Consider the following 13,760-nt stretch of genomic DNA (forward strand, 5'->3'; position numbering starts at 1 on the left):
GGCCACCTGTTTCTTTCATAACCTTGTCCTGTTTACATGTACTATCTAATACAAAGGAGAAGATTGAGTTTTAACAACCTTGAGTGTTATCTCAGTTTTTCTTTCATGCCTGAGAGGAGATATAGAAATATCTCTTAATATGCGTCAATGATTCATGACTGTCTTTTATAGCACCTTCTAGCAGATTCTTTCCTGTAGAGAGGGGTACATTTCAGATAAAAAGACACTCCTGAAATAATCTTTTGCTCTAATGCTGAGGACATGGAGGAAAAGGGGTACACAAGGGGCTTGCAAGCAGTTAGAGAATCAGCCTTAGGGGTGTGTATTTTCAGAAGGGACAACTTCATATAATTGCATTCATATAATTGTACAGGGACCTGCATGGGTCATGTCGGGCCTTTCATTTTCAACTTTTATCATGATGTGTAACAGAAGAATAGCCACCTTCTAGGGAAGGAATTTGAACATACACATTCCACATGAAATATGTGAGTGATGGGGGATCACGAACCAACTTCAGCAGGGAATTTTACATCAGCAGAATGCATTTATTAACAACACTTGTTGGTGAGGCCAGATCAAGGCATTTTTGCCTCTGGCAGAAAGCAGCAACATGGTATCAAAATGGCAGCAGATAGCTAGGGCCTCAGATTTACTTTTTGCCCAAAGATCCTCCTAGCACCACATCAGGACTTAGTTCGTTACTGACTAAGAGGGCAGATCGCCAGCTGAGGTGCTGCCAAAGCCACTTCCTGCCATGCCTGGGTTTCTTTGGAAATTTTTCAAGTGGATGATTAAGAAGAAGTAAGGCCAGGGTTGTGCATACAGTTAATCCTCACAGCCGAGGTTTCGGTTATGTGTCTTTATCACACAACGGTAGTTATGCTATTTCCGTAAAGTCTGCTACTCTGAGCATGCATAAACGTTGGAGCTTTCTCTCCATACTTAGCAACTACCAGTCCACAGGGTCATGGTTTGCTCCATAAGCATCTCTTAGTTTATGTGTTAAATAAGTATTGATTTCTTTACTGAGTACTCCACAAGTTCCGCTACAGGCTTTATTTATTTTTTTTTTTTTAGAAAGACTACGAATAAGAGACTTATTTTTTCGTAGCCAGGGGAGGGAAGTAGGTTTCTAAAGCAACTGCAGCCACTGATTTGTATTCTCCTATTCTTCTAACATCTCTTTTCACTTCTCTTGGCTTCATTGCCAAGAACTGTAGCCAGTGAGCCCTGGCCTTTTTGGGAAATGAGCTCATTTGCAGCCGGCATCCTGGAATATTTGGAGGATACAGTGAAGGGTGAGGTTTTCTAACAGTTAGGCAAAGTCAAGTCCATCTTCTACCCTGAATGTAGTTTTCAGAACAGCCAGCCTCTCACACCAGACTGCTTTATTTAAACTCCTACACAAAGCATTCCCATATTGAGCCCAGGCTGAAATTAAAACTCACAGATGAAAATTATGAATCAACATTTATTGATGTATGTACATAAGAGGTACAACACTTAGTGAAATATTATATTCATGACTATATTTCCAGTATAGAAAGAATGTCTAGTTTGTTTTATACATGAAAGTTACAGAAATCAGTTCACGCCATAAGAAAGCATTAAAAGCAAATGACTAACAATCCTTGTAAAGAGGAAAGGATCTGAACTACAAAAATAGAATCAGTCTACAAGGCATTCCAACTACAATATACAAGAACAGAGCCAAGAGTTGGGAGAAATTTTATCATCTGCATTCATTTATTTTTAAACAAAATGTGCTATAGATTCTGTACAGTATGCAAATTCAAAATCTGCAGAACTTTTTGAATGTAAAGAAAAGACCAATCTTATCCCTCTTCCTTTTTATCCTTTTTATGTGAAAGATCGCAAAACATTCCAGTTTGTGTCTGGTCACCTTAAAGAAGGGGCAAGGGATGATGAATAGGCAGCACACAGTACTCCAGCATGCAATTCATCCTGAAGCATCATGATGGGACTCACCAAGCAAGATAGATTCTGTGCTTTGGGGCCTGATTTTTATTTCTTTCTGCTTAGAGGGGATGATTACATTTCTGAGATCCAGGCCCAGGGCATCTAGGAACAAATCAGCTTCTTCTTTCTATACAGCCTTATTTTCTCATAGATCTGAACTGCAGCCCTGATTTCAGAAGATTTTTGCCACTGATTTTGTAGTTCATATGTCTGTTTTATGATCAGACATAGTTCTGATAACAGGCCTATACGACAAACACAGTAGCTTGAGAAGCTGTTAGTTTTGCATTTATTTTCCAATAATTGTTAATATCCCTTTTTAACAGTGAAAGAAACAGTGTCCCTTTGCCCCTGAGCGTATTCATCTTTCTCAGAGACTGTTCCCGCTAAGGGGATGAAATAGAGGTTCCTACTTGGACTTTGTAGGCACTCTGGACAGAACTGGCAGCCCCTTGCTGCCTGCAGGCTTGCCCAGTCACAGCCGTGGGACTGCACTGCTTTCCTGGCATTTGTGGTCAAGGAGAAACTGGAAATGACTCAAAGGGATCCTATGATGCCATGATGTGACTAAGGGCTGAATGTTGCACAGAGTCAAAAGCAGCCAGGGCATCCAACAGGAATGCAGTTAGATGGATTTCCCCTTATTCATTGTGCCAATTTAAACAGTGACTTACTAAACTTCTGGTGATAAAGAGTTCAAACATTTCAAGCAAACGAAGAAAACAAAACTTATCACTTCATGTGAACATTAATTCATTAACATGTCATAACAAGTGCATTCACAAGGCAGGAAATCTATGCTGGGATCACTTTCATTTACTGCCAGAGAACTACACACATGCAGCTTCTAACACACTCAATACTGGTTAGATAGCTGAAAACTAAAATGAATATATTTACAATAACCTGTCTGCATACATGATTCGGAATGTTATCAAAACTGGATACTCCATAACAGACAGACAAAGTAGTTACTAAGCTATGGAACCTAATCAGTTGAATGGCCAAAAAGAAACAAACCCAGATACAAATGAAAAACAGAAAGTAGAACAAAATTTCAAAACACAGTCTAATTTTCTACTATGGCTCAACACATAGAAACCAATTAAATTAAATTAATGCACTGCTACACATACTGTATACACCATTTCACTGAAATTACATGTTGATAGCTACATTATCTACACTAAGTGCAGAGAGGCACTGGACATCATGCTTCAACAAAATGTCAAAAATTGTATCAATAGGGTTTTCCAGCTATTAGTAACTCAGCACTATTCTACCTGTGATTCCTATTAAGATAATACCTGTTACATCTGATTTAAAATACAATAAAGATTAAAATACAAGGGTATATCAACACACTTCCTACCTATATATATCTACTAGAAACTTAGGCTCCAAAACCTCAGCAGAATCACATGGCCCCATAGATTTTTTAATCGTTAAAGAGATACCCAGTATCAGTCACACTGAGACAGTAGTCCTTGCTATTCAATGTTTGCTTCGTTTTGAATCACAGTCAAAGAGCTAGTAGGCCATAGAACATTTTTTGTTATATAGTTGTTATGAATATTAATATTACTTTTTTTTTATTCCTCTAAAAACAGTTCTTTATTTATTAAGTAGAAATTATTATAGCCACAGCCTTAATGCCAACAGGTATTTGCCTAATGGGAAGGGATGACCAAAATGAGAAGCAACTGTCATCTGGGTCGAAAAATATAGTGGTTATTCTCTTTAAAATACATAAGAAAGCAAGAGGTATTTATATGGATGCTACTCAATTACATTGGTCCCATGGTGGTTCTGTTGGTCCTTTTTCAAGAAGGCAAAAGTAGGTGGTGAGATCATAAACTCTTTCCACAGGCTGAACTCACACACGCTGTATTTGTAGCAAGGTGGACAGGGTACCTGGTAACATATTTTTTGTCTCCTCAGATCTCCAGTTTTTCTAAAACTGCATTCTGAGTCAATCAAATATACATTATCAGGGCCTAAGAAAGAACTGCAGGATTTGGCAAAGGTAACATCAAGAAAAATTATTACAATGAGGGACGATTGCCCAAGACAGTCAACCTAGAAGATTGCTCAGATTAGATTATTATAACATTGTTCCATAATGAACTGCAGCATTTAAGGACATCTTGAAATTCCTATTTGCTTCTTGCATTTTGTGCTTTGTCTATAAGTTGTCACTAAACATAACACAGAAATATTTCATTGATCCTAAATGTCATATGAAAACTGGTTTTGTTCTAAGGTATAGATCACCTTCAGAGAATTATGTCCCTACCTTATATAATCACATAGAAAATATTATAAGAAAATATTTGTGTGTCTGTAAATTACAGATACTAGGTAATTTAAGTCAGTCTACACTGTAGTTTCCAGAGAACAAGTACAAACCCCTAAAACCTGTATTATTATTAACTAAATCAGTGTTGAGCATATAATATTTAATACTATAAATACATATTCAGCTTTTTCTAATGCATTCTACAAGCAAGAGTTCACACTAGATCATAGGAAATATGATATATTTAAGAAAGGAGCAGGATGTGTTGGATGGAAGTGTATGCAATTGTCTTTAAGAAAGAAGGACAGTGTGTAGTGCACAGGAACTCACAAATCCATACAAACCATCAAAATGGAAATGCTATAATCTACAGTACTAACTACAACATCAATATGCAAGCACAGTTTGCATACAGTCCCCAAAAAACTGTAGAAAACGAATGGAAAAGAATGATACAAAAATCCCTGCAAACTATATTATTTATGTACAATGCAATATACAGGTACCAGACAATCCAGGTTGTGTGATGCTGCCTATGCCAGTTTCTCTTCATGCAATGATGTATGCCACAGAGCATCATTAAAAACAGTTGCAGGACTCCTGAATGTTGAAAAATCAGACAAGAAGGAATGGATGCTCTAGCATCGATCAGCAATGGTTCTGCAGCAGAATGTAGTTAGAAATGAAAGGGGATCAAAGGTTGGGTGAAGTGATAAATCTCACAAGTCTTCTTGTCTCCCCATATCTTACATTAGTCTGTCAGTTATTTCCATCCTGGACTAGTAGAGACCTACTCAGTGGCTCAGTCATATGCTCTAGGTTTTTTCAATGTTTGGAACCTGGCTTTTTTGTAAGACTTGTACTTGCAACTGCACAACCACTTTATCTGTGTTAGGATTTGTATCAACCTGGTAGTGGGGAGCCACCAGGTTTCCCCTGAGCAGGGGAAGATGTCTCTGAGATGGTGGGCACATGTGAGGGACGGTTCCTCAGAGCCTTGTGTCAGGGAGCCCACTCATAAGAGAAGTAAAAGAATTACCAGCACCTGGGCATCAGCAGCAATTTGATTCATTCGTAGCAGCAGATTTCAATTTAACATAAAACATGATCAGGAAGAAAAAATGAGGGAGGCATCCATTGTACAGTCCCCAGGCACTGTTCCTGGGGACTTTACCCAGAGTCCTGCCTTAAGTGTGCAGAACTGCAGAGTCTGTGCTTTGTCTGAGGACCATGGAGAGATACAGCCTTCACGCCTATGTGGGAAGAAAGACTGATGACTTTGGAAGGAATGTGCACTAAATACATTTTTTCAGGAAAATTGTGAGCAAGAACACAGCATTTAAAAAAATTACATGGCGAAGCTGAACAATGCATTTACAGCTTGACTGCCTTCTTTGACACTTCAGTATCATGATTCCTTTTTTTTCATTAGTACTTGAAACTACACTCTATGTATCACTATTTAGACAAAGGAAATGGGGTAAATATTTTTCCTTCAAAGTCATCAATATTATCGGAGAGAAGAAAATAACTCATCTTTCCAAGAATGCTTTCTGCTGGGAACAGGAGCTTCTATATAGTGTTACATGGTGAATTATAGCTGAGGTTAACTATCCCAATGGACTCCACCTATCACAATAGCTAAGATGAAAAATATCATAATTGTGGCTTTAAAAGTCACAGTAATAAAAACCAAGGACAGTCTTCAGGCTCATAACAGAATAGTATTACAGTACATTTTTATAAAGTGCCCTTATTTATCCTTCTGTAAATTAATTCAAATGCAGCAATAAAAATAGATGAATGGAACTTAATGAAATGAGAAACAGTTATACCTTTACATCTCCACAAAAGGATTCTTCTGAGCGTGATACTAAAGCTCAGAGCCCTTCTGAAGATAATTACAGAAGTGAATGTTGGAGGTGAGGTTTAATACTACCTATAGTTATGGGGATTTGTGCAATTGCTGCTGTGTTGCTACAACAAGGCTGCAATAACACAAGTGAAGGCAAGGAGGCAAAGAAAATCCAGGCAGTCACCAGAATAAATTTGTTCAAATGTTAATGCTGCCACTTCTCAGATGAACAGTGTGCTCTTCTGAGTATCTAGTGCTGGAAAAATAATGACCCTGGGAGTGATGGAAAACAAATCAGAAATCTATATTACTCGTACTTTAAAAGTGGCATAAAGTCTAGAATTCCACATCCTTTGAGAAAAAACAGAGATCAGCTGTACCTTAGAGAAGATATGGAAAAAACCTGTAATGATAGCGATCCTTATTTTTGTGCTGAGTTTTAATTTCAGTGCTGGACTTGTAGCATAGAAACAATTAGGTAAAAAAGAAGCATCTTGGCAGATATCTTTTTGGATGTGAGAATCAACTTCATTGGATGAGAGAATCAACTTCATTATAAATAGCAAACAAAGACTATTCCCTAGGATGGGATTGTGAAATGTCTTATAAATTAACAGAGACGGGAAGGGACTTGACTTTTTCTGGAAGCTTGTGACTCCCACAGATTTCAGTGGGGTTTCATGTAGTCCAATATTCAAAGCATTGCAGGCACAGGTTTTACCACTGCAAACAATTTTTCAAAGACATACCGAGTTTCTCACCAATTCAAATGGAAAGAGCACATCTCATAATACAGTTCAAATGGCTTATCCCCTACCTATTTGAAGCATCTTCATGTATAAGACCCATACACGTTTCTTAAAAGGCTGGTGCAGCCTTTGTCTTTCAAGGGAAGCAATGAAGAAACAAGATCAGTGTCAAAGTGCTCCACCTTTCCCATAATTTTAACATAGAGTATGCTTTAGTTTCAATGAACAGATACTAAGAGAATGCCAACCTCACTTCAGCAGCAAATGAATAAAGCAAACACATAAGAATGTATTGAATTTAGTATGCAATTAACTGCGTCTTTGCCTGGTCTAGACTTTTCCATGTGCCAGTGTGCTGTCAGCAATCCAAAGGCCAAAGGATATCTCAGTTGCACAGACAAAGGTGGGGGGAACTGCTAGAGCAGCAAATGAGATGAATGTACAAAGAAATGTTAATTTGAACTACATAGAAAACAAATCACTTTCCACTGTGCTTTTCCTTTAACTTTGCCACCCCAGCACTGTGAACAGATACAAAAAAATCACCAGATTCAAATGAATGCATCAACACTCCTGGTGAAACTGAAAGGAGGCTGGCAAGTAACCAGCACTGCCTACTGAAATGTGAACTTTGTATTAACTGAAGTGGATGGTCCCTTGGTTATTTTCTGTTTGTTTAGTTAAGTAGCAACCCAGCCTCGTGTGGATTGAGCAAACTGAGAAATGAAAGCCAAGAGTGAGTTACATTTTCCCACAGAAGTGGAAAGCTTTTTGATGATTTAATACAGTGCTGCACTGGAGTAACACTATATTAAATATTCAGTCAGGCTACAAGTAGAGGAGTAAAAAACCCCAACATTTCTCCTTCTCCCACATCCACATTTAAATAGAGAAATACCATCATAATTATCTTTTGAAAAATCCCTGAGTTACTCTATCTACAGAATTACTATTTTAAAATCACAGTCTGCTATTCTAATCCTATCAAAAGACCCAAATTTATTCTTCCATATGTGGGTGGGGTTTCTCTATTATTGCATTCCTTCCTTCCCTAGTCTCTATCCAAAGAAGCACTCTTCAAAGGACAATACATCCCAAGTGGATAACTGTAAGCATATTTTAAGCATTTCTCAACATGTAATTTTGTGGAGCTGCCTAGTCATATGTTGCTGACATTCCTGTTTGTTTCCAACTGCTAAACAGTTTCAAATGACAGCTAAAAGTATATGGACCAGTTTTCTAAAGCTACTTTAAAGGCAAGCAATCACTGTGGCTGCTGCTAAGAAACTGCTATGGTGAAAAGGATGAAAAATCATCTGTTAAGGGGTGAGCTGTGCCATGAAACAGCTCAAGAATGCTGGATATAAACCAGGGTAAATGCTATGTGTTTTTCTTGGATATAACTACCACCCAAGTCACAGTAAATTTCACTTGATGTGAGCCAGCACCCTCAGAGTAGGGAACATTTTACAGTACCTACACACCATCCTAGGCACATTTCTGGCACACAACCCAGTGAAAGCTAATGGGGAGAAGCAGTAGCTAGATATAGGTTAACTCTGGATATGCTGATAACAATGGCTGAAGAAAAGAGAACCTGCCTGCCACTTCTCTGAATAACCTACAATTCCATCTTTCACCAAAAAAAAAAAAAAAATCCTTAAGATACTTCAGGAGGCCTCTGGAAAAGGTCTCCATCTTTAATACATGTTAGAGGCTTACAGAATTCACAGTGGTTCAATATGTGTTAAATTATATAGGTCATTTTGCTTAGGATTGTAGCCATGGAATTCAAGTGATGACAAAAACAACAGTAAGAAAAATATTCCACAACAAATGCTTAAAGGAGGGATACTCTGACAATGGACTTGATCTTGCACATTATTAACCATGCAAGTAGCCTTAGCTGGCTCAGGTCGGTGTGCATTTTCAGAGATATTTATATGAATGCAGATGAACAAAAGCAGACCATATTTATATTTTAATAGCTTCTACAGAGCCAAATATCAGTCTACAGTTAAACACATTATTCCTGTTTAAACCTATGACAGGTCTGAGCACAGACACTGAATGGTCTATTTCCATAAATGTTTCAGCTCTGTTTACTGCCATTTTTAAGTTCACCATATGCTCATATTCCGATTCATTCTGAGAACTTCCGAGAGCTCTCCCAAAATTGCACAAAGTTTGTTCTGTGAGTAGAGCCTTCCAAGGCCATGTGGCTCAGCTTTGCTATAGAACATTGCTAATAGTATAATGGCAGTCACTAGTATCTTAAAATTGCTGAATATTAACAAGCACCTTTAAAAACACTTCACAGGGTGATTATTGTAACTGTAATTTCTTCTGACAGGATGAGTCAGATATAATCTGTTTACAAAACACCATCTCATTAGTTCAGATGCCATGTACTCTAAAAAACATTTCTCTGCCATTAGGGAGTTATATGACTTATTACTCTGCAAAAAAGAGAGAGATGTAAATTCATTAAATCCTGAAATTCTGGTTTAGTCTTCTTTCAGTCCTAACCCTGGACAAAAACCTATTAACTTTATATGAAATTTGGCTTAGCAATGAATTCAGGATTTAGCCATTCACTGAAACATAATATACTTGAAAGATGGCTTTCACTTCATAGCAAATGCTACTGATTATCACATTCAATAATTCTCTAAGAATAATGGATTCAGAATTTGTTTGTAGCTCAAGCACCCAATCGTAACATCCATAATCAATCTCAGTAGTACCTTACTGGAGTAGTCTCATTCACATGAGAAATCTCTCTGATCAGTGGAGCAGGGTGAACATTAAGGTAATACCTACTTTGATTAAGAATGCCATAACTGAGTCAGTGGTTTTGCACATCAGGCAGATTTAGTGAACTACCACCCCTGTAATTATACTGCCTTGTATTATATGATGCACTGTGGTCACAAAGGAGGATTGCACCATCATAAAATAAAGGCTGCACCTGCCCTGGGACATCTGATAAAAACATACCACATGCACATACAAATCTAAGGTCTTCTCTTGATGCTAACTATTAGTCGTACTGATCTAACATAATGTCTGGGATAACTTATTGACTTCTATACATTAATCTTGCTCCCGGATCTAAGGTCAGTTTGAAGTACAACTAGGCACAAAAGTACAGTGCTTGTAATTATTAAAAGAAATAGAAATCATTATGGACGTTTTCAAAAGATATTTTAGCCATACAGTGATAAACAGATCAGGTATGCCACAAGAGTCACCAAAACACTAGAAGGCTTACGTGGTGTTATGTTTCTCTCATATTTGTGACCCTGAGTCCCTGTAGTGAACTGTACTGGCACTTTGATCTTCCCATTTTGCAGCATTTACATTCTCTGTGTCTTGAATGAAAGGGAAAGTGGGTGAGAGCACATTGCACTGCATGGAGTATTCTCCAGCTGCATCATCCAAACAGTAACACAGGGGAGACAGATGGTTATGGATCATTGCTTGGCAAAGACACTACAATGATTTGATGAGATCTTTGCTAAGTTTCATTTACGAAATTAAGTAAGCAGAAGTTGTAGATGTTAAATAGAAAAAAAAAAAAAAAGGAGAGAAATCTTCTTTAATCATGATATCTTCTGCCAGAAGACACCTCCAGGGCTTACTAAAGATGCAGCTAGGGATCTCTTCACTTATTTTTCACGTTTCCAAGGCTCTTCTTCAACAACACTGAAGTCTGCAGATTTGCCATTGGTTGCCAGTGTTACCTGCAAGTAATTATCATCAACAACCGACTTAAAGGCCAAGGCACTTTGATAAGAAAAGTAATGAGTTTCATATGGAAGATCATGATATTTGCAGGAATTACATACACCATGACTTATTATATAAGTGTTTATTCAGGATTCATAACACTGCCAAATACTGAGACTCCTGTTCATTTATTATACTGACTAGAAAACATTAGCAGTAGAAAAATGTTATTAAATAAATATTTTAGAATTTACTCCTTTCCATCTCTTATAGATTTCTCTGGGTTACTTCAAGGACAGATTACTTTTTTTAAATGTAGAAAGTCATATTTTTTTCAGTGGAATTCCTTAGCAAAGCTGCACAACGGATGCAAGGACATGAAAAATATGCAAGGTCTGAATAATCATAGATGTGTATCTATACTAACTCACCTACAATTACACCACCTTTAAAGAAATGGAAGAAAAGACATATTGTGAAAGTATTGTTCATCTTACCACTGTAACAGTGTAGTGAAAGATTTTGGGTATAGCCAGATCAAAAATTCATAGTGATGCTATATTTGTCTCACAAAAAGTACCACAAAACTTTGCTCTTTTCTGTAAAGATAAGTGCTAAAACTTTTAGGTTTAAGTATGGTAGAACACCTGTAGTGATCTACCAACCTGAGTTGGTACTCACAGTAAACACTGTACGTTGCATTCCAGAAATCACTATAAATAAATTCGTTTTTCAAGAAAGATATCTCCAGCCAAATGACTTAAAAAAATTAAAAAGGTAAAATGTCAATTTAACTTTACAAAAGTGATCTAGATCTTTATAATGTGAGAAAATACTTCATTTAATTCTAAATGGATGGCTTACTTTTCCCTAACTTACCTTGTAAGTTAACATCCTCAGCTTCAAATGAAAACTTAAAGACAGAGCTGAAATTCCCCATGCTGGATAAACTGGATGCATGGAAGCATTGGGACATGGAAACATGACAAAATGCACTGATTTTTGAAACAAAGTCAAGCTTTTTCTTAGATCATTGAAAGTGGGAAACATGCAAATACAGGAATGAACAGCTTATTCAGAAATGAAAATCGCATAGAGTCATGTGAAATGTGGTAATAAAAAAAATACAAAAATATCATGCAATAACAACCATTCTACCCCCATATAAAGGTAAACTAATTATTAATTATGTACATTGACCATGCAAAATTATAAGGTACTAGTGTTATACATGGAGTATATTACAGACAGTAAACAGAAAGGACATGCTAGTAGATTAGCTTTTCCATATCCTGACCAGAGTTGCAGTATGCTTTTCAACCCACCAGTGCATTTGACAGGATGAAGAGATGTCTCTTCAAATTTAATGGCTGCTTATTTTGAAGTCCCAAATCCTACTCTCTGTTGCCTTTGCTAGTCTAACACTTAGGAGCTGTACAGGTACTTCAACATGATCCAAATGTTTTGCAGATGTCAGCATAGCTTATCAATTAGGTCATAACAACACATCCTTTTGGCAGCTTGCAGACAGACACATCGACAAGAGAAGTGATCTGCTCAAAGTCAGTTTTGTGCTCAATCCAGTAAAGACTGGCTCTTTCATGAGTCTAAAAGTGCAAAATGAGATTGCAAGCAGAGCAAACCTAAAACGGTCAAAAAGGACAAACACTTCTAGCTCATATATCCTTGGTCCAAAACTTTAATTAAAGGGTGTGCTTAGGATGACATAGTGCACTATTAATCCATGTTTTTGAGGCAAGCTACTGCTTCAAATGAGGGAAATGATAAGAGAAACTGAAGGAGAAAAGAAAGTCTAGCAAATATTGATTGCATCAACTTTTTAACTTGACTTGGATCTCTGTGCAAACCTGAGAGACTGGAAGCAGACAAAATTATCAGTATTCAGTTCCATGAATGTGATTCAAGACTGCTATATGGTAGCTTAATTTGTCTTAAATCCTCTGAAATTAGCGTAGTCTATTTAACTCAAAAACACTTTTCCAAAAATTCTAAAGGAAGTTATCCGAAAAAGGAGTGTGTGCACACGCTTGTTTTTAATGAAAAAAAAGCCTTTATCAAATGCTATCTTTCTCTTCAGAGAGTTTCTTTTTTCCTTCAAATTTTAATCTCTTGTGTCCTTCCCTTTTTTGAGAAATATAAATTAATGACAATTTTCGATTTTGTGTAATCATGTATTCTCTTTCCATTTCAGATTTATTTTTTAAATTTTTCTCATGGAAAAAGAGTGGGTCAGAAGAGAAAGGGGAGAGCCATGTCAGAATAAAATGTATGTTTTCATTTTTAAAAAATCATTTTACTGAAACCTTGGAAGATTCAGGGAAAAACTGAAGATGAAAGCTGGGGTTTTTTCTGAATTCAGTATTACTTTTTCCCCCTGACAGTTCAGGTTTGGCCTACATTATCAAGAATGAAGCATTAGGAAAAAAAAAAAATATTCTAAAGAACATTTCCAGCCAGGCTAGAGACAAGTGAAAATGATAGAATAGGACTTATATTTTGAAATATATGGTGAGCTAATGAACTTAGTGCAGTCATTCACAGTTAGATACTGGCTCAGTTGTGGCAACTAGAAGATACAAGAGAATCTCTTTGGATAATTGGCTAAGGTGGGCCAATTGGCAAATTCACTGTCTCAAAGACAGTGTACGGCATCAGACTGGAGTGTTAATGAATAAAAAAAAGACTATGAAATTAAAGGTTCCATCTTATTTTCACTTTCTTTCTCCTTTTCAAAAGCTCTCTCCTGATCTTAAACTGCCCCATCCTAGTGGTGGGTTCTTTGTGAACTTTTAACCATTAATCTCCCCAACTGTTTTCTCATTCAACTGGTGGAGTTTCCCAAGCTCACTTTACTCTGATCAAGATGTTATTATTACTATTAATATCCCACGTTAGTTACAGCAAGGATTAGAGAGAGAATACAATGTTTGTGTCTTAATGACTCAAGAAGGAACGATGTGCGAAGCGAAGCATGAGCATGCTGTATGAGTGCAGGAGCATTCTGATGCTAAAGTGCATTCAACATGTCGATCTCTGAACAGCATATCATGAAGGCAGTCAGCAAGTGACAACTGCTGTATCTGAATTGCAGCTATCCTTCATTTGGGTTGGCAATTAAGTT

At 37.1% G+C, this 13,760-nt stretch overlaps 1 protein-coding gene across 4 annotated transcripts in view; it reads right to left on the reverse strand.

The window, feature by feature from the left end:
- Window positions 1–1,454: 1,454 nt before the first annotated feature.
- SLC1A2 (solute carrier family 1 member 2) overlaps window positions 1,455–13,760 on the reverse strand; it is a 91,491-nt gene continuing 79,185 nt past the window's right edge. For all 4 annotated transcript variants that reach the window (XM_027732653.2, XM_039383903.1, XM_027732651.2 and 1 more), the window contains one exon: window positions 1,455–10,632. In XM_027732653.2, coding sequence (XP_027588454.1) covers window positions 10,558–10,632 — 75 coding nt within the window. In that variant the 3' untranslated portion in view covers window positions 1,455–10,557. The remainder of the gene's footprint in view (window positions 10,633–13,760) is intronic.

This window comes from Pipra filicauda, unplaced genomic scaffold (assembly GCF_003945595.2).
Source record: "Pipra filicauda isolate LSUMZ 115617 unplaced genomic scaffold, ASM394559v2 scaffold32_size4067784_pilon, whole genome shotgun sequence".
Lineage (NCBI taxonomy): Eukaryota > Metazoa > Chordata > Aves > Passeriformes > Pipridae > Pipra > Pipra filicauda.